Genomic DNA, 22,497 nt, shown 5'->3' with positions numbered 1-22,497 from the left:
TGCTTCTTTCTCTGGCTCCCGGCGTCCAGCGTCTTTGCGCATGCGCGGTCGCGTCTCCTCCAGCGCTGAGCCCTCTGGGAGGTCGCGACCCGATAGCTCCGCCCCAACATGGCGGCGCCCATCGGCTATTTCTTCCCGGCGCCTTCCTAGGTAAGACGCCTTTGCTTTGTAGGTGCACTGTCTGCCGTCAGTGTCCCTATGCCCTAGGCTCCCCTGTACCAGTGTCTTTTCTCAGCCCAGTCTTTACTTTGTCTCAGTGTCCTGCCTGTCCGTGTTCCTGCTGTATCCTGCCAGTCCGTGTTCCTGCTGTGTCCTGCCAGCCCGTGTTCCTGCTGTATCCTGCCTGTCCGTGTTCCTGCTGTATCCTGCCAGTCCGTGTTCCTGCTGTATCCTGCCAGTCCGTGTTCCTGCTGTATCCTGCCAGTCCGTGTTCCTGCTGTGTCCTGCCAGCCCGTGTTCCTGCTGTATCCTGCCTGTCCGTGTTCCTGCTGTATCCTGCCAGTCCGTGTTCCTGCTGTATCCTGCCAGTCCGTGTTCCTGCTGTATCCTGCCAGTCCGTGTTCCTGCTGTGTCCTGCCAGTCCGTGTTCCTGCTGTAACCTGCCAGTCCGTGTTCCTGCTGTGTTCTGCCGTTCCGTGTTCCAGTCATTTTCAGTTAAGTCTTGTTTTCCTATTATTCCCTGCCATCCTTATAGCCTGTGGTTTCCTTCTTTATCTTGGGTCGCCCCTTTGGCTCTAGCTGTTGTGTCTCCATTCCCTCGAGGTCCTGCTCCTAACTCTCCCTGTATAGGGGGTGATTCCATCTGGTCCGCTCGACCCCGAGGGCTCTAGAGTCACGACCCAGAGGGTCCACTCTCGGATTTCTGCCCGAGTACTTACAGACAGGGATATACGGATGATTCTGGCCGGGCTTCAAGGCAGTCTTTTGACTGTTCTGTCCCCACATGAGGTGAATGGAGGTGTCGTTGACTAATAAGGGTTGTGAGAGATAATCGTACCTTCAGTATTTTCCTCCACGTGAGGCAGACAGAACAAATGCTGCTCAGCGTCCGAAGAGATGATGCACACCAGGGATTGTGCAGTCCAGACTTGTTTATTTGGAAATCTGGACATACAGCGTATAACTGGTAATACAGTACTTTCTCCAGAAATGCAGGTGTATACAGGTACAGTAAGATGTAGCACCAAGTATGACTGCAAGCGTGAGCAGCAAGAGGTCAAAAGACTGATGCCTTCCTAAGCCGGGTTCAAGTTCAAGAGCGTCCTCTCACAACAGCATGAAACTGAAACTGAAATGGCTGCCAGAGGAAGAGAAGACTTGACCCCTGAACCGGAAGTGGAAGACATGCCCACAAGAATTAATGAATAACAAGCTGCCATACGGAAAAAGGCCACTGGGTGGCAGCAGAGAAAAGTATAACAACATACATAGCATGAAGATACATAAAACTAAAGAACAGAACTTACACGGAACAGCACACCGTCCCTTCTGATTTATTCACAATGCGGGGCTGGGAATCTTTCAGCTGAAATGTATCGCGGCACAGAGAGCCGCCTGGTCACTGCACTGCAATAAACGCTGCTGGACAATCCAAGGCTGACAGCTGACGTCGGCGTGCATGTTACTGGTGGTACATGGTAGTGACGCCAAGTGCTACTCATCACTTGCACACTAAAGTTAGCTGCAGATTTCTGTGTCAGCTATAGAAGAGGACGCTGCATGTTGTGGGAGCAGGAGGATGTGAGTAGAATTGTTTATTTTCTTTACATTTCTTGAAGAAGAGCGACAGAACTTATACCAAGATGGAGAACATATACAGGTCCTTCTCAAAAAATTAGCATATAGTGTTAAATTTCATTATTTACCATAATGTAATGATTACAATTAAACTTTCATATATTATAGATTCATTATCCACCAACTGAAATTTGTCAGGTCTTTTATTGTTTTAATACTGATGATTTTGGCATACAACTCCTGATAACCCAAAAAACCTGTCTCAATAAATTAGCATATCAAGAAAAGGTTCTCTAAACGACCTATTACCCTAATCTTCTGAATCAACTAATTAACTCTAAACACATGCAAAAGATACCTGAGGCTTTTATAAACTCCCTGCCTGGTTCATTACTCAAAACCCCCATCATGGGTAAGACTAGCGACCTGACAGATGTCAAGAAGGCCATCATTGACACCCTCAAGCAAGAGGGTAAGACCCAGAAAGAAATTTCTCAACAAATAGGCTGTTCCCAGAGTCCTGTATCAAGGCACCTCAATGGTAAGTCTGTTGGAAGGAAACAATGTGGCAGAAAACGCTGTACAACGAGAAGAGGAGACCGGACCCTGAGGAAGATTGTGGAGAAGGACCGATTCCAGACCTTGGGGAACCTGAGGAAGCAGTGGACTGAGTCTGGTGTGGAAACATCCAGAGCCACCGTGCACAGGCGTGTGCAGGAAATGGGCTACAGGTGCCGCATTCCCCAGGTAAAGCCACTTTTGAACCATAAACAGCGGCAGAGGCGCCTGACCTGGGCTACAGAGAAGCAGCACTGGACTGTTGCTAAGTGGTCCCAAGTACTTTTTTCTGATGAAAGCAAATTTTGCATGTCATTCGGAAATCAAGGTGCCAGAGTCTGGAGGAAGACTGGGGAGAAGGAAATGCCAAAATGCCTGAAGTCCAGTGTCAAGTACCCACAGTCAGTGATGGTGTGGGGTGCCATGTCAGCTGCTGGTGTTGGTCCACTGTGTTTCATCAAGGGCAGGGTCAATGCAGCTAGCTATCAGGAGATTTTGGAGCACTTCATGCTTCCATCGGCTGAAATGCTTTATGGAGATGAAGATTTCATTTTTCAGCACGACCTGGCACCTGCTCACAGTGCCAAAACCACTGGTAAATGGTTTACTGACCATGGTATTACTGTGCTCAATTGGCCTGCCAACTCTCCTGACCTGAACCCCATAGAGAATCTGTGGGATATTGTGAAGAGAAAGTTGAGAGACGCAAGACCCAACACTCTGGATGAGCTTAAGGCCGCTATTGAAGCATCCTGGGCCTCCATAACATCTCAGCAGTGTCACAGGCTGATTGCCTCCATGCCACGCCGCATTGAAGCAGTCATTTCTGCCAAAGGATTCCCGACCAAGTATTGAGTGCATAACTGAACATTATTATTTGATGTTTTTTTTGTTTGTTATTAAAAAACACTTTTATTTGATTGGATGGGTGAAATATGCTAATTTATTGAGACAGGTTTTTTGGGTTATCAGGAGTTGTATGCCAAAATCATCAGTATTAAAACAATAAAAGACCTGACAAATTTCAGTTGGTGGATAATGAATCTATAATATATGAAAGTTTAATTGTAATCATTACATTATGGTAAATAATGAAATTTAACACTATATGCTAATTTTTTGAGAAGGACCTGTATTAGTGGAATGGATGGATGGGGGACATTATCCCAGGAAGTGGCCCAGAATGGAGACATGCCAGGAAAGGGAGACATTATCACATTATACCAGGAAGGGGCCCAAGAGAGAAACACAATACTAGTATAGGGGACATTATTACTGAAAGGGCCACTTGGCAAGAAGAATCCCCATGATGCAGAAAATTATATATAGAAGGGCATCAGTATGGGGGACATTATACCAGGAAAGGGAGACATAAGACTAGGAAGGGGCCCAGGCTGGAGACATTATACTATTATGGGGTACATTATTACTGGAAGGGGCCCAGGATGGGGGACATTACGCCAGGAAAAGGCCCAAGGCATTACACCTGGAAGGGGCTCAGGATGGTAGATATTATTGCAGCAAGTGGCCAGGATGGGGAACATTATTACAGGAAAGGGGCACAGGATGGGGGCATTAATACATGATGGGGACATGGTTACATAAGAGGGATAACATGTCTGTCTTCACAAATTGTGGAACGCTCAGAGGTGTAGCTAGGCACTTGGTTCAGTGGGGCCAACCTTCTGAGTGGGACCCTAACTAGGTAACCTTGATTACAACTGTTATGAATCACAGGGGGAATATTTTTATTATCCCACCGCTGCCACCAATATGTCATGAACCGGGGGTGTTTGGTTGCCCCAGTTCTTTCTTCAGGGATTTTTTTATATTCCACTTCCCAGTTCCGGCTTGGAACTTGCAGCTCCCTGGTGCCCCTTAACCTCAGGTCAATCAGGGTACTTCACCTAGAAGAGGTAGTCACCAGAAAGGCTGCCAGGTTGTGTACTGGCTATTGGGCACGCTGCCGTGAGAGTGATATACTATTCCCAGCCGCAGCCGGGCAATACACTTGTAAAACCCTTTCCGTCACTGCCAGCTATACCCAACAAGCTCAGTATGCTCCGCTGCCACCAGCTCCTATTCCTATGATTAATAGCCGGTCAGGAGCCAACCTAATCAGTAGCATAATTTACTTCAGAGGACGTTGGAGGTACGTTTTAAAGCAAGGAAAATGAAGCTAGCAAATATTATAACTTTTACTCCAAAAAGAAATAGGCAGTGTTTACAAAAGGTGTAAAAAAACGATATTACAAGAGGAGACAATTATAGTATGTAAAAGGAAATTACAAATAAAAAGGAATTAAAAGAAGGAAAAGCACTTACAGTCCTTTCAGATCATGGCAAACCATGTGGTGGGGGAGGGGCAACAACAAAATGCATCAGAGCAGCTTGCAGAGCTGCTGTTAGGCTACTTTCACACTAGCGTTGTTTGCTGTACGTCGCAATGCATCCTTTTTGAGAAAAAACGCATCCTGCAAATGTGCTTGCAGTATACATTTTTCTCCATAGACTTGCATTAGCGACGCATTGCGACGTACGGCCACACGTTGCATCCGTCGTGCGACGGATGCATTATGTTTTGGCAGACCGTTGGCACAAAATAAGTTGCATGTAACGTTTTTTTGTGCGTCGTGTCCGCCATTTCTGACCGCGCATGCGCGGCCGGAACTCCTCCCCCTCCTCCTCGGATTTTACAATGGGGCAGCGGATGCATTGTAAAACTGCATCCGCTGCCCCCGTTGTTCATTTTTTTTGCAGTTTGCGTTGGTACGTCGGGCCGACGCTAGTGTGAAAGTAGCCTTAGCTCTTCCTGGGCAAAGACTAAAGACTTCCCCTCTCGTCCTGCCTCTGAGTTTTATACCTGGGCCCAAAACCAAGGCACTCCTACTGTGCTGACCTCACTGGGTAGTTGGGGAACTCCCCTTTCTGAACAGTTATAAAATACTCTGTTACTCATATCTTTTTGGGAGAAGCTCGTGGAAGGACGACGAACGTGTTATATGACTTCTTACAAAATTAGCTTACATATAAGTCTAAACATGGCTTGGCTATGTGACTCGGGTAAGCAGTAATGCGTTTCTCAGATTCTGCCAGGCGCTGAGCTTAGAAAAAGCACGGTGTGATGGCCCGGCCAAAATGTATTTGTCCTGCTTCCAGACCTAATTTGCACGATTATATACTAGTTTAAGAGAACAAAGGGAATGCCCCCCGACCATGCTTTTTCAATACGGCTTAGTAGGCCTGCTCACAGCACACTGGTTTCACATTACAGCTGTATGCAGGGGGCGGGAGGAGCTGGCAGTGAAAAGAAGAGCTACTTGGTGCTCTTTACACTGATCTAATGGAGGGAAGGGAACCTTAATGTTTCTTGAGGATAATCACACCAAGTCACCAACACATAGGTCCGGACCCACCAAACGTTTCCGATCAGCCACACTCTTATATTTGGACCCCATCTTCCTCAAATTAACACACAGACGTAATTGATGATGAAATCCATTCATTTTCAGCTGTTCCTGAAGATAGATTCCTATTAAATGAGCTGAATTGAGGATTATACGAGAATCTTAAAATCTGGGATTACCATAACCGGAAGAACTGCCCCCTCCAGAAAATGACGCCACTCTTCAAAGGCCCACTTGATTGCAAGAGTTCCCTGTTACCAATGTCATAATTTGTCAGACAGTTTTTATTAGAAAAGTATACACATGGATGCCATTTACCAGGAGACACACCTTGCGACAACACAGCCCCCACCCCACTTCAGACACGTCAACTTCTACAATTAGAGGTGTAACTAGGGTTTTGGGTCGGGGGCGAAGCTTCTGAGTGGGCCCCTAACCAGGTAATCTTGATTACAACTCGGTGACGCACCCTAATAGTTGAGGAGAACCTCAGCAGATGACCGCGCTGTTGCTGAAAATAATCTCTATATAAAGACCAACATGGATATTACCGCCATATGGTCAGTGGTAGATACAAGTCCTACAGAACATATAAGAGATTATAGCACAGTTACAGATAATGACTTACTGCTGATGTTCTTTCTGTGGGAATTGTGCATTTTTCCCAACTTTTCCATCTGGCCCAGACCGACATGACAACTTCTTTCAGCCACGACTCAGCTGCAGTGAGTACAACAAAGACATATTTTACTTCTCATATTCCAGCCCCATCACCATCTATTCCCAACCGGCATAAACTCCTCATCCTGCTGATATCCTGCTGCCATATGTGTCGCTATTACTGCACCTGAGACCCCAATACTGAGCCGCTGCTGCCATATGTGTCGGTATTACTGCACCTGCTATGTGGTTCTTTGTGCCTTCTAAATTCTAAAGCAACCCCTCTATAATATAGTAACACTGGGTGCAAGTGCCCCTAGGCACTTCATATAGTATAATGTACTCCTGATAGGCCTGCTCTATATTGTATAAGGAACCCCCATAGGCAGCCTCTATAGCATAAGGCAGCCCCCATATGCAGACTCTATAGCATAAGGCAGCCCCATAGGCAGACTCTATAGTATAAGGCAGCCCCCCATAGGCAGACTCTATAGCACAAGGCAGCCCCCCTAGGCAGACTCTAGCATAAGGCAGCCCCCATAGGCAGACTCTATAGCATAAGGCAGCCCCCATAGGCAGACTCTATAGCCCAAGACAGCACCCATAGGCAGACTCTGTAGTATGATGAAGCCCCCATAGACTGACTCTGTAGTATAAGGTAGCCCCCCCCCCCATAAGCTAACTCTGATAATGAGTGCTTGCCAGGGACCAGATGACATAGGAGATGGCAAACAGTGAACAGCTGGGCCTTAATGCAAGGAAGTTTCCAGGAGTTCTCAGCTGAGAAGATTGACTCCTGCACTGCTATAAGAAACATGCACAGCTTAGTATGAAGGTGAAGTGCTTCTAATCAGTGCAGCAGGAGAAATTAGACACTGCGGTCTTCTTGCTCCTCTTTGTCTCAGTAAACCCATGACACAGACTCTATATAGTATAATGCACCCCATAGGCCTCTATAGTATTATGTACTCCCCATATAGCATAATGCACTCCCCATAGACAGACTTGATATAGTATAATGCACCCCACAGGCCTCTATAGTATAATGCACTCCCCATAGACCTTTATAGTATAATGCACTCCCCATTACCAGACTCTATTTAGTATAATGCACCCCCATAGGCCTCTATATTATAATGTGCCCCCATAGGCATCTATAGTATAATCCACCCCCATAGGCCTCTATAGTATAATATACTCCCATAAAAAGTAAATAAATACAATACTCACCTCTCCTCCTCGTTTCCCGCAGCTCCATACGTTCTCACATAGTGGTCGGGTGGCTGTGCAGGGAGATTGAGTCTCCCTGTTTTGCCGCAGAGTGTAACTCTATGGCTATGTGCACACTTCCGGAATTGCCGTGGAAATTTCCATGGCAATTCCGCAACTGTGCCGCGGGTAAAACGCATGCGGAATTGGCATGCATTTTCCTGCTAAATCCTGAACGTGTGCACATAGCCTATGGGTGAGCTGCGCAAGTCGATACAGTTACAGTAGCATAGCTCCGGGTGGGCCTCTCAGTGAGTAGGGCCCGGGATGACTGCCCTCTCTGCTATGAAAAACACCAAAAAAGTAAAAATTCAAGAAAGTACACCAAAAACAGGCAGAGATGCTTACCTGTCTAAATAGGCCTCAATACAATTGCACAGACAGGGTGCAGCGGACGCAAATAAAATGGCAAATGCAAAGGTGCAATACCTAATGAAACAGACAGCCTTCAATCAGGGATTGGCCGTGTGGTACACCAATGCACTAAGATATGTACTCTGTATGTGGCGTGTTCACACAAGGAATGCAGAGCATCTGGCTACAACCTATTAATAATGCCCTATGGCGGGCTGCCCAGTGCTACAATGCATCCTGTGTGAACAGAGGCCACAGTGTACAGAACCATTTGCGCCCAACTGCACCCTGCAAAAAATACGTGCAAAACAAAACATATAAATATATGTAAGGTATTGATTGATATTCTGGCCATAATATGTAAGCCGGCAACCCGCGTCAAGGGTCCTTACGTTTGCCAGTCCTACTCTAACATGAAAAACACCACGTGAACACGCCACATACAGAGTATATATCTTAGTGCATTGGTGTATGACACGGCCAATCCCTGATTGAAGGCTGGCTGTTTCATTAGGTATTGCACCTGTGCATTTGCCATTTTATTTGGGTCCGCTGCACCCTGTCTGTGCAATTGTACTGAGGCCTATTTAGACAGGTAAGCATCTCTGCCTGTTTTTGGTGTGTTTTCGCCCTCTCTGCTCCCTGGGTAGCTACGCTATTGGGAACGCTACAAGGGCCGAGTCAAAATTTTGCATTTATGCCCTTCGGACTCTAGTTACACCACTGTAGGTCACCGATATTTGAAATGTATTTTGTACATTTTGAATATTTTGGTTATTATTCTCAGATGAAACACTCACCCTCATTTTTTTTTAATACAATCCAATAACAGAATAAAAATATTAAGAGACTGAAACTGAAATAAAGCTTTTTAATCTTATTTAATCTTTTTTCTAGGTAAGCTTACAACAGTAGAAAACCATTCATGTGAATAGTTCTGAGCTACAATACCAGACACACCCCATGGACAAGAGGCACAATGTTTCGAAGTATCATGTCATATTGTCACACTCGGTTACTATTTTATATATTCTTATTATTAGGCTGTGTTTCGATAAGATTATGAAAAATAGACTATTTTTCATCCAGTAAAACAGACAATTTTTTATCCGTACATTGTTTCACAGGTTTGATACTTGTATTCTATTTATACATAAAATAAATAAAAGAATAAAAAGCCCAAATACAGTTTCCTATGTCATTAATTGCAATGAATGCTGTAAAATGTACTCCGTATTGGGTCTATATTGCATCTATTAGTTTTATGTGCCCATTAAGTTTAAGGGGTGAATCTGGTCAGAATATTGGATCACAGTAGTGAATGGTGTGATTTTTTACGCACAGACCATAGAGTAGAAAAGTTCATCTGAAGGTCCTCATTGACTTCCATCAGTCCACGTGCTGTCTGTATGGCATATAGGCAACATACAGACCGAAAATACGCTCATCTGAACGAGCCCTTAAGGGTATTCTTACTATTCGGCGTGTTTCTTCTCCTGTGACGCCGATGAGACCTTTGCTCCCTTTCGGAAGTCATTTACAATTTCCACCACCTACTAAGAAAACAATGTTTCACACCTTGCAGTCATCTGCACAGATACAGTCCTGAAAGTTTGGAATATGATACCACATGTCATATCAGGATGAAAAAAAAAACAATATTAATCTGAAAAAATATTAATTGTCATTGCGGTGACATTGCTGCGCCCTTTCAAAGGTTAAATGTTCCGATTGTTATTGTGCAGTAATAGAGATGGTTACATTTACCGTGACATCATCGGCTTGAAATAACCCATCACAATGGAATTTAGGCTGTGCCACCCCAGAGATAATTAAAATAGTCGCCCAGGGTGCATCTGCCAGGGTGGGGGGTGATGGAATTGTGTGGGAGAGGACAATGCAAAGTCTGTAGCTTGTATAGGATCACCGGGATATGTGTGTTTATTATTGATTTTTTTTGCACTGCAGGCTGCAATACAATATTCTGCATTTGTTTATTAATACAGACCTATGTATTTTGTTAAATGAGAGTGGGGTAGAAGGACTGGAGTGCAGAATAAGGGTGGGACAGAAGAAAAAGGAGGTGATTGACTGAGACCTACAGTCAGAGAGTGGGTGGAGGGAGATGTGAGCTGAGATCCTGGTACAGTCACACACTGACTGCTAGCCTGCACTTGTCTGCTACCTATGTGGATGATGATTACAACTCCCAGCAGTGGCACAATGCAGCAATAGCACAGTACCAGCACTGCACTACACTCTGCAGCCTGTCCTCCAGGACCTCCATGAGGAGCAGAGAGCTGACCCAGATAGAGAGAAGAGAGCAGCTGCACCCACTGTGGAGGCACCATGAAACCTGTGGACTTACATGGAGTGCTGGCCATTCTCATGGGCATCTGCCTTGTATTTGGAGATCACCAGGTAGGAATTTATGACAGTCCTATCTGCACTTAATAAGTCACAGGTCTCTTATTATCAGTTTGTCAGACTTTGTCCTAGTAATGATGCAATCTGTGCTGCTCTGTATTAATATATGTCTGCATGGTGGAAATCAGGATTCTGCTGCAATACTGGATTACACCCCAAGCAGCAGCACTGCAGTAACAGAAAAAGTGGCCAGCTCCATTAGTAATTGATGAAGACCTCCAAACTGCATTCCCAGTAATCAGACAGTAAGGAGAATCCTCTGCCACATTGGTCAGTGACCGGAATAATGAGGGATGGGTGTCAGTTATCTATGGAATCTGCATCTGTAAACTCCCCCCAGTCCTGACATTCTCATACTAAAAACCTCTAGGAAAGCAATCACATACAATACTGTTGGATTCAGTTAAAGGGTATCTGTAGGAATTCTCTACAAATAGCCATGTTTTACCATAGATGATAAATGATAGCATATGAAATGTAATGGTGTCAGTACCAGCAGAAAAAACCTTTCCTCCCATACAAAGCCTAGTAGATGTTCCCGTTATTGTCAGGCAGACTGAAGGTACGGGGAGGAAGTATAGGAAACACCCCCTGAAATCACATCCAAGGTGGCTAGATTACCAGTGCCATGATGATTAGTGATGAACGAATATACTCGTTACTCGAGATTTCCCGAGCACGCTCGGGGGTCCTCTGAGTATTTTTTAGTGCTTGGAGATTTAGTTTTTCTTGCCGCAGCTGAATGATTTACATCTGTTAGGCTACGTTCACACTAGCGTTGTGCGACGCTGCGTCGGCGACGCAACGCACGCAAAAACGCACCAAAACGCACGCAAAAACGCTGCGTTTTGCGACGCATGCGTCGTTTTTTGCCGAAATTTGGACGCAAGAAAAATGCAACTTGTTGCGTTTTCTTGGTCCGACGCTTGCGGCAAAAAAGACGCATGCGTCGCACAACGCAACAAACAAAAACGCATGCGTCCCCCATGTTAAATATAGGGGCGCATGACGCATGCGTCGCCGCTGCGTCGCCCGACGCAAACCCGACGCAAACTAGCATAACACTAGTGTGAACGTAGCCTTAGCCAGCTTGATTACATGTGGGGATTCCCTAGCAACCAGGCAACCCCCACATGTACTTAGGCTGGCTAACAGATGTAAATCATTCAGCTGCGGCAAGAAAAACTAAATCTCCAAGCACTAAAAAATACTCGGAGGACCCCCGAGCATGCTAGAGAAATCTCGAGTAACGAGTATATTCGCTCCTCACCAATGATGATCCCATTACCAGTGCCATCATGACCCCATTACCGGTGTCATCGTGTTCCCATTACCGGTGTCATCATGATCTCATGACCAGTGCCATCATGATCCCATTACCAGTGCCATCATGATCCCATTACCAGTGCCATCAAGATCTCATTACCGGTCTCATCGTGATCCCATTACCAGTGCTATCATGATCCCATTACCAGTGTCATCGTGTTCCCATTACCGGTGCCAACAAGATCCCATTACCGGTGTCATCGTGATCCCATTACCGGTGCTATCATGATCCCATTACCAGTGTCATCGTGTTCCCATTACCAGTGCCATCAAGATCCCATTACCTGTGTTATCATGATCTCATTACCAGTGCTATCATGATCCCATTACCAGTGCCATCATGATCCCATTACCGGTGTCATCGTGGTCCCATTACCAGTGCCGTCATGATCCCATTATTTAAAGACAGGAAGAACAACTTGTCTTGCACAATAATTTGCTCCTGTTGAGGCCCCTTAGTGTTTTCATCCACCAAGACACCCACACGCAGTATGAATTCCTCCACACAATTTGCTCCCACATTTTCCCCTCACATACATGGTATGATGACCCTAAAGTGCCTCCAGTAGCGTACGCTGACACCTCAGTGCCTCCAACACAGTCTGATGCCCTTACAGTAACCCCACCCAGTATGAGGTCCTCACAGTCCAATATCCTTCACACATGATTTTCCTGGCCCCACAGCCTTCCCACACAGTACGCTGGCCCATTCAGCACTGTATGATGGCCACCACAGCTCCTGCCTCCACTGTCTCCCACAGGGTGTCACACGGTATGAAGGTGCCCACATACTATGACAGTTCAAGATTCCCCACACATGATTTGACGGCGCCCACAACCTCCCCACACAGTATGATGGCCCCTACAACACTGTATGATGGCCACCACATCTCCTGCCTCCACTCTCTCCCAGAGTGTCACACAGTATGAAGGTCCCTACATAGTATGACAGTATGTCCCCACAGTCCCCCCCCACACAGTATGATCGTCCCCACAGACCTCCCCCCCACACTCACAGTATGATGGTCCTCACAGTCCCCCCACACAGTATGATCGTCCCCACAGTCCTCTCCCCCCCCACACACACACAGTATGATGGTCCCCACAGTCACCCCCACACAATATAATCACCTGCCTCATTTGCTGCCCCATTTTCTGAATTGAAACATCTAGTGACAGTTCAAGAGATTAACCCCTGTAAAGGATTTGTAATGCTTCTCGGTATCTTTACTTCAGGGCAATGTATAAATAAAGAAGATAAATATGTGTATAAAAGTTGCTGTCAGTACTGATTTTGATGTAGCATAGGGCTAGGTTCACACTTATGTAGGAGGCTCCATCGTAAGTTACATTATTTAAAATGATAGCCTCCCAAATGGGAACCAACAGGCTCCATTATATTGGGTTGGGGTTGTGTGGCACTGTTTGTATCCATCATAGAATGGATACATTTTTTGCTGGAGTTACATATTCTTTCCCTATAATGCAGGGGTGCCCATCTTTTTTTTGGTCCGGGAGTGATATTGCTAGATTGAAACAACCCCATTGGCCTTAATAAAATACCATAAACATCACATCATAAATATCTAATAGAATATGATACCATTTTTGGGACTCTCATCTATTAGGAGGATGGAGGTCCACTTCTTTCCCATTAACATCTAGACCATGGGGATTCAGCGTTCTCCATTGTAGTTTATGGGAGGCGCTGACACAATCGTGTTTCCCTCCTTCCATAAACGACAATAGTTATGACAGCAATCATAATAATAATAATAATAATTTTTATTTATATAGCGCCAACATATTCCGCAGCGCTTTACAAATTATAGAGGGGACTTGTACATACAATAGACATTACAGCATAACAGAAATACAGTTCAAAACAGATATCAAGAGGAGTGAGGGCCCTGCTCGTAAGCTTACAAACTATGAGGAAAAGGGGAGACACGAGAGGTGGATGGTAACAATTGCTATAGTTATTCGGACCAGCCATAGTGTAAGGCTTGGGTGTTCATGTAAAGCTGCATGAACCAGTTAATTAATTTTTTTTTTTTTTTTTTTTTTAATATAGGCCACACAGGGATCGTTAGGTTAATGCATTGAGGCGGTAGGCCAGTCTGAACAAATGAGTTTTTAGGGCACGCTTAAAACTGTGGGGATTGGGGATTAATCGTATTATCCTAGGTAGTGCATTCCAAAGAATCGGCGCAGCACGTGTAAAGTCTTGGAGACGGGAGTGGGAGGTTCTGATTATTGAGGATGCTAACCTGAGGTCCTCAGCGGAGCGGAGGGCACGGGTAGGGTGGTAGACTGAGACCAGAGAGGAGATGTAGGGTGGTGCTGAGCCATGGAGTGCTTTGTGGATGAGGGTAGTAGTTTTGTACTGGATTCTTGAGTGGATGGGTAACCAGTGTAATGACTGGCACAAGGTAGAGGCATCGGTGTAACGGTTGGTGAGGAATATGATCCTGGCAGCAGCATTCAGGACAGATTGGAGCGGGGAGAGTTTGGTAAGAGGGAGGCCGATTAGTAGAGAGTTACAATAGTCCAGACGAGAATGAATAAGTGAAACAGTAAGAGTTTTGGCAGAGTCGAAAGTAAGAAAAGGGCGAATTCTAGAAATGTTTTTGAGATGCAGGTAAGAAGAGCGAGCCAGTGATCGGATGTGGGGGGTGAATGAAAGGTCAGAATCAAGGATGACCCCAAGGCAGCGGGCATGTTGCTTTGGAGTAATGGTGGAACCGCAAACGGAGATGGCAATGTCAGGCAAAGGTAGGTTAGTAGAGGGAGAAAACACGAGGAGTTCAGTTTTTGACAGGTTTAGTTTCAGATAGAGGGAGGACATGATGCTAGAGACAGCGGTAAGACAATCACTGGTGTTTTCTAATCATGCTCATGGCCACTTCTATCCTTCATCTACTCCTTACCTAGATGATGACTTGGTCACAGACATGGCCACACAGTGCACCATAACTAGTTACCCATCCCTATGGCGCCACCTCACACTCCTCTACATACATGAAGAATACTTTCAGTCATCCATCAGACACTGTCAGGCATGTCTGTGACCATATACACTCCTCAACATTAAAATTGCAAGACCTACAAGGAAAAGTAGTGGAATTATGGAAATCACAGGATGGATAGACATGTTAATGATATGCAAATGATGAAAAGATGCTTGATAGGAGACAAGTCCGAAGATGGAACACGTATAGGCCACACAGGCTGCTCACAGTAGTACAAGCAACATGTGGCCTGGTGATGGAGTGTTGGAAAACGTCTTTTGTTACACTTTGAAGAAATTGCTGTACCGCTGGTTCCACAACCAAATCGATGTAACGTCAAGCTGTTAGTGTACCTGGAATGAAGACTAGAGGACTCCAGCTACTGTACATCCCCCCACCCAGACCATAATCCTGGGAATAGGACCAGTATGATGTTCCCTGGTGAAGACCTCTTCATGGCATTAGAAGTAGAAAAGAACAGCGTCCAATCTCAGGTGATGAATTCCAAAGAACAAGGTTTTATTACGCCATAACAATACAATGTTTCGACCTATAGTAGGCCTTATCAAGTACTTGATAAAGACCTACTATAGGTCAAAACGTATTGTGATGGTGGGGATTGGACGCTGTTCTTTTCTACTTCTATGTTTCTGATTCTCCAAGTGGGTTCCTTGGTACCTGAACGAGCATCTAAACTTAGTGAGTGCTGTCAGCCTTCCCTTTTCCTCTTCATAACGTTGTCTACTTCCTCTCCAGACAAATCTCTGGCTATCATTACATCCAAGAAAAAAGTGAGACTCATCACTAAAGAGGATAAACCTCCATTACAGCCTCCATTGGCATGAGGTCAATGAAGATGTATTCACAAGGGAACGTCTAGCCAGTCCTACTCCTATAATTATGGTGCGGAATGGTATAATGCGGTGGTCCCCAACCTTTCTTACTTGGAGAGCCACATTCAACTCTGAGAGAGAGTCGTGGGCCACATTCTGGCCTTCCACCTCAGAATGCAAAATCCTGCTCCCGCCCCCTTCATTGGTGCAACAAAATGTTCCCACAGAAACCAGACTGAGGCAGTATACTTTCATCCAGGAGTTCCCACTTCACCCCGAATTGGTGATATGTCATAGGTCTGCAAGCCACATGTGGCTCCCGAAGCCACAGATTGGGGACCCCTGTATGATGTACGGTAGCTGGACCCTTCTAGTATTTATTCCAGGTACACTAACAGCTCAGAATTACATTAATTTTGTCGTGGAACCAGCCTTATGGAATTTCTTCAAAGTGTCCCAGAAACTGTATCTCAACACAGCGATGCCAGGCTGCATGTTGCTTGTGCTACTGTGAGCAGCCTGATGGTTTAAATGTGCTACCATGGCTGCAGCTTCTCCATATTTGTCTCCTATCAAGCACATCTGGAACGTCATTTGTCAGCAATTGCAAAGGAAGCTGCCAGCAGCGGATCTTGATGACTTCCATTCCCAAATATATTCAGCGCCGCATCACATTCCTCAGTCTTTCATTAATAACATCATAGATGGCAGCCATGGTGTGCGTTTTGTTACAATGTGTCAGAGCACTTACACAGATGTGTGCCTTGTCACAGTGTGTCAGAGCACTTACACAGCAGTATGTCTAGTTAGTGTGTCAGAGCACTTACACAGCAGTATGTTTTTTTACAGTGTGTCACGGCACTTATATAGCAGTATATCTTGTTACAGTGTGTCACAGCACTTATATAGCAGTATATCTTGTTACAGTGTGTCACAGCACTTATATAGCAGTATATCTTGTTACAGTGTGTCACAGCACTTATATAGCAGTATATCTTGTTACAGTGTGTCACAGCACTTATATAGCAGTATATCTTGTTACAGTGTGTCACAGCACTTATATAGCAGTATATCTTGTTACAGTGTGTCGGAGCACTTACATAGCAGTATGTCTTATTACAGTGTGTCAGAGCACTTACATTGATGTTTGTTTTGTTACAGTGTGTCAGCACTTACACAGATGTGTGTCTTGTTAGAGTGTCTCGGAGCACTTACATAGATGTATGTTTTGTTACAATGTGTTAATTAGAAATTATCAAGATGGGTATTAAGCCTCTGGATGTAATTCAGAATATTCAATTCTCTAACAGCAAGTAGAGAACTAGTAAATAGTATGCGATTGAAACACAAAGTATTTTAAAAAGTTGTAGCGGTTTTCGCCGTACACCGAACCATTTCATTCATATGAATCCAGTAAACCACCTCAGTGTCTTGCTGGAAACGACTCTGCCAATGTTTTCTCAATGGAGTCCTGGAGAGAAGGAAAAAGCCGGGTTGTTGTGCAAAAAGTTCATGTGTTCTTACGTTGTAGTGCAAAACGTTTGGTCACTGCCACGTATATTGGCAGGTTCTACAGACCTAAATCTAACGTGTGAGGGTCGTCACACATGGGCAGGTACACTACCGATTAGTATTTGGTAAGGACCATGCTGACCTGGAAATGATCAGGAGGCTGGTCTGCATGAATAATGTTCATATGAATGATTGTTTCCTTCTCTTATATACATGGGGAATGTGTTGTCGTCCCAGGATTATAATTTTGTCTGCATGAATGATGTGATCAGTTGAGAAATTAGCTTTTGCTCAGGTGCTGGCTGATCGATGGCCTTGTTTACATGAAGTAATGATCGGTAATGATCCTCCCTGTTTACGTTTATGTCAAAGGACCTTTAACTAATAAACTTCTTTTGAGGATTTCTCATGGAACTAATTACATATTATTGTACCGTTTCATGATCTGCGTACTTACATACTCTGTACACTGGGAAGGTGCTATTGGGTTGGACTCATCCTTCTTCTTCCTCCGAACAATGAGAGTGGAGTTGATACCAAAAAGTTCTATTTTGGTCTCATCTGACTACATGTGTATCTCCCCGGTCTCCTCTGGATCATCCAGATGGTCATTGGCGAACTTCAAGCAAGCCTGGACATGAGCTGGTGTGAGTAGGGGGACATTGCGTGTCCTGCAGGATTTTAATCCATAACGGTGTAATGTGTTGCTAACGGTAATGTTTAAGACTTTTGTCGCAGCTCTCCTCAGGTCCTCCCGTGTAGTTCTGGGCCAATTCCTAATATTTCTAAGAATCATCCTTAGCCCACGAGGCGATATGTTGCATGGAGCCCCAGACCAAGGAAGATGGACAGTCATCTTGTGTTTCTTCCATTTTCTAATAATTTTGCCAACATCACCTAGCTGCTTGCCTATTGTCCTGTAGCCCACTCCAGCCTTGTGCAGGTCTACAATTTTGTCCCTGGTGTCACTAGACACCTCTTTGGTCTTGGCTATGGTGGAGAGGTAGAAGTGTCATTGATTGAGTGTGTGGACAGGTGTCTTTTATTCAGGTAACGAGTTCAAACAGGTGCAATTAATACAGGTAGTGGTGGTGAGTGCAGAGTAGGGGGGCTTCTTAAAGAAAAACTAACATGTCTGTGAGAGCCAGAATTCTTGCTGGTTGGTAGGTAACCAAATACTTATTTCATGCAAGAAAATGCAAATTAATTACGTAAAAATCATACAATGTGATTTTAAGGTTTTTATTTTTAGGGTCTTTCTCTCACAGTTGAAATGTACCTACGATAAAAATTACACCTCTCCATTCTTTGTAGGTGGGAAAACTTAGAAAATCGGCAGTGTGTCAAATACTTATTTTCCCCTCTGTAGATACAGTTTAGTGTGGCATGCATTAAGTATATACTGTACTTGATACATAAAGAAAGACAAAATCTTTATTTTTAAAGAAAATCCTCATTCCAGGTAGATAATCACTAGCATTTGTCCCGGGGATTAGGTGCACAGAGCAGACTACAAATACACACAGTTCAGTTTCAAAAAGGATGTCCTCTATGGGGCTCAGGTTTTTATGGAGTTTTGTATTTATAGCATTCACTGCAATGAAATGATGTAAGTTCATACCTTGCCTGTCGTAACTTCTATTCTGCTCTGTTTCAGCTCAAGGTTACTATCCACAGTGTTTATAGACACAATTTCTACATACTTCACACAGAAGACAAAACTACATGATAGCAGATGAGAACATTCAGCTTGTTGACTTTACATTGTGATCATGGACTAAAATGACCCTGTTCTTCAGATAAATGTTGAGTCAGAATAGAAGGAAGTATGGAAACACTGATGGTTTAAGTTCTAACACAGTTTTATTTAAAGGGAACCTGTCAGCAGGATTGTGCACAGTATCCAGGGTCGGCTCCAGGTTTTCGTGGGCCCCTGGTGAAAGAGTCTCGGGGACCCCTTTAACACATACCACGATTAATGATGCACAGATACGACAGAGAAATATAGGTATAGTACAATGCCAAAGATTTCACTTACTTCTTACATTACATGAGTGATATCTATTGTAAATTCTACAATAGCTCAGAAACCAGAGAGTATAGTCCTCCATACAGTATTATGTGCACCACATAGTCCTCTATACAGTATTATGGGAACACATAGTCCTCTATACAGTATTATGTGCACCACATAGTCCTCCATACAGTATTATGGGAACACATAGTCCTCCATACAGTATTATGGGAACCACATAGTCCTCCATACAGTATTATGTGCACCACATAGTCCTCCATACAGTATTATGGGAACACATAGTCCTCCATACAGTATTATGGGAACCACATAGTACTCCATACAGTATTATGGGAACACATAGTCCTCCATACAGTATTATGGGCACCACATAGTCCTCCATACAGTATTATGGGCACCACATAGTCCTCCATACAGTATTATGGGCACCACATAGTCCTCCATACAGTATTATGGGCACCACATAGTGCTCCATACAGTATTATGGGAACCACATAGTGTTTCCATGCAGAATAATGAACCTCATATATTGCTCCATACAGTATTATTATTGTTTAATCTTTATTTTCAGTTTTGAGTTAATGATATGCTCGTGCTCCGGGGCGGCCTGTGGGGGTCTTCATGTGATCCCTCATTGATCTGCCCCCTAGTTTACATAGTGTACTGTATATATGCATATACCGAAAAAAAAACCTTCTGCAGTCGGTCGCCAGTCGTGGCCCCTGCGCTGAATCATAATCGCATGTGTAATGTGTTAATAAGAAATGAGCTAGAGGTTATTATGCTCGTTAAAAAAAAAATCCATTTGAAAATGGCGCCCGCCGCCCTTGCGCAGTAGCACGTACGGTGTATATAGAGGTAGTCTCAGAGCTGCTACTGCGCAGGCTGCATATTGGAGGAGGAAATTTTTTGTTTCTCCAGCAAGATGGCGGCATCGGCCCCTGCGCAATAGCAGCAATCGGATGACCTCTATATACAGTGATAGCTGCTACTGCGCAGGTGCGGCAGGCGCCATTTTCAAATGGATTTTTTTAACAATCGGGATAATCTCAACTACATTTATTATTAACACAGTACACATGCGATTATGCCGCAGTATGTACAGATATTCATTATGTAAACTAGGGGGCCGGTCAGTGAAGGATCGGTGACCTGTCAGGAGTCTGCATTATGAATGCCTAATCAGAGCACCACATGAAGACCCCCCCACAGGCCGCCCCGGGGCACGAGCATATCATTAACTCAAAACTGAAAATAAAGATTAAGCAACAACCACAAGACAGATTACATCACCCCAGGTATCATTTTAATCAGCATAACGGCGCCAACCTGACACTATCTTTAGGTTACTGTGCACAGTCATGCTGATAGGTTACATTTAATGACAAAAAGAACCCTCGTGTTATATTCAGAATCTTAAAGGCGTTGTCTGTCTTTCTTTTGTTTTCTATATCCATAGGATGTCTGTCTCTGAAAATATAATCTGTATTTAACCCCTACTGCTACAGTGCTAGCACTCTGCTGTTTCCCCAGTCTTTGTTGATGTCGCTTCAACGCTGACAATACATCAGCATCATGTGACCACAGCAGCCAATAACCAGTAATGCTTGATGTAGATGGCACAATGCCGCAGAGCCCATTGATTGGATGCAACAATCATGTGATGTCAACAAGACAACACTGTTGCCGCCATATCAACAAAGACCAGGGCAGCAATAGTGAATCAGTGATTGACTGACAGCAGCTAAGATTAGGTGTCTTTATTATTTTCACATACAGGAAGACTATGGATTAAAAAATTATTAAATACAGACTACCTCTTTAAAAGGAACCTGTCACCATTTTTTTGCCTTATAAACTATTCCCATCACCTTAAAAATCATATAAATGAGGTTCCTGCCACCACTTTATACCCTCAGCGGTGCCCCCAAAATAGTGGTTTACTCATGCCCTGGCTGTGTGCAAATTGTGTGGCCTGGACTGTCCGTCCGATGGGCATATCCAGATCGTGGTCAGCGCCACCCCGTTCTTTCAAATGCGGATGGAAATGGATGACCTCTGTTTATTAAAGTGCTCAAAGTCTGGGCATGGGTTTATAAGGCAAAACACTGGTGACAGGTTCCCTTTAAGGTCCCCATTCACATTATTTAAAAGTAATCCAAATCCAATTTTGGTAGTATTAGCCAACTATCTAGTGTCTCCTGACTTTTTCCCCAACTGTTAACTTTGGGGGAGAGAAGGGTCACATAGCTGAAATGTAATGACTGATACTGTAGCATTCAAGGGAGATAAGATGCTGCCAGATGTGTCTGGCAGCAGCTTTGTCTTCTCTCACCATTCGGGACACATTAAGGATCTGTTGGGCTCAGTGTTTATATAAAAGGGGGAGTGAGTAGAGAAAGCTGCTGACCAAGAGGCTGTCAAGAGACTGATCTCTCTTGTACGACCTTTTGCCTGCAAAAATTATTGTGTGGTCTTTGCTGACCACATTGTACATTTTCTCCTATCTGGTAACAAAATGGCAGTAAATATACAAAGTTATAAAGAAAGGCAATGACCTATTGTTTTGATCAGGTTTTTGTGTTACATGTATTTTTTATTTTTGGCAATGTTATTTTTTTCTCATCACAATCTAAATTAAAAGATAAAAATTGTTATCTTGTAGTTTTCACAGTGAATGCTGTTGTTTTTTTTTTAGACTAATACTATCATTTCAGACATCGTTTACAATAGCTTCCTTATCATCAGAGGCAGGATCCCAATGACAGGTAACACCCCTATGCACAGCTGAAAACACGGCATCCACCAATCTCAATAGGCGATATCACAGCTGACCCTGCTCCCCATCTTTTCACAATGACCTTTGCACAGGCTCATTAGATGCTTCAGTTCAAAAGATCGGGTCGGATTTTTTGCGTATTTCCAAAACAGGAAGTTAAGAGTCTAAAATAGCCCTAGGGGCCGGTGTGAAAATTGCAAGATCTCTATTTTTTATTTTTAATACAGATTGTGATATGTAAAAAAAAATTGACAAAAATTATTTTTTTCCCCAAAAACCTGTTTTAAACAATATATAATTTTCTGATGACATGTTCCCTTCCAATATAGTTTACTTACATATTTGAGTCACAAACAAGAGATGCAATTGTTTAGGTCTGTATCCATCCATGTGAAATCCTTTATGATTGCTTCATGCTTATATCCATTGTTTTGTGCAGGACGTTGTCTAAAGGTACCGTTACACTAAACGACTTACCAACGATCACGACCAGCGATGCGACCTGGCCGTGATCGTTGGTAAGTCGTTGTGTGGTCGCTGGGGAGCTGTCACACAGACAGCTCTCTCCAGCGACCAACGATCAGGGGAA

The 22,497-nt window shown here is 44.1% G+C and overlaps 1 protein-coding gene across 1 annotated transcript in view; it reads left to right on the top strand.

Annotated features, from left to right (window-relative positions):
* Positions 1-10,087: 10,087 nt before the first annotated feature.
* Positions 10,088-22,497, top strand: part of LOC138665626 (neurotrypsin-like) — a 98,074-nt gene continuing 85,664 nt past the window's right edge. Inside the window, exon 1 of the mRNA XM_069753276.1 lies at positions 10,088-10,406. Coding sequence (XP_069609377.1) covers positions 10,335-10,406 — 72 coding nt within the window. The 5' untranslated portion in view covers positions 10,088-10,334. The remainder of the gene's footprint in view (positions 10,407-22,497) is intronic.

The sequence above is a fragment of the Ranitomeya imitator genome, chromosome 2, assembly GCF_032444005.1.
Source record: "Ranitomeya imitator isolate aRanImi1 chromosome 2, aRanImi1.pri, whole genome shotgun sequence".
NCBI lineage: Eukaryota > Metazoa > Chordata > Amphibia > Anura > Dendrobatidae > Ranitomeya > Ranitomeya imitator.
The sequence above is the reverse complement of the archived record's forward strand: the minus strand, read 5'-3'. Positions and strand labels throughout refer to the sequence as shown.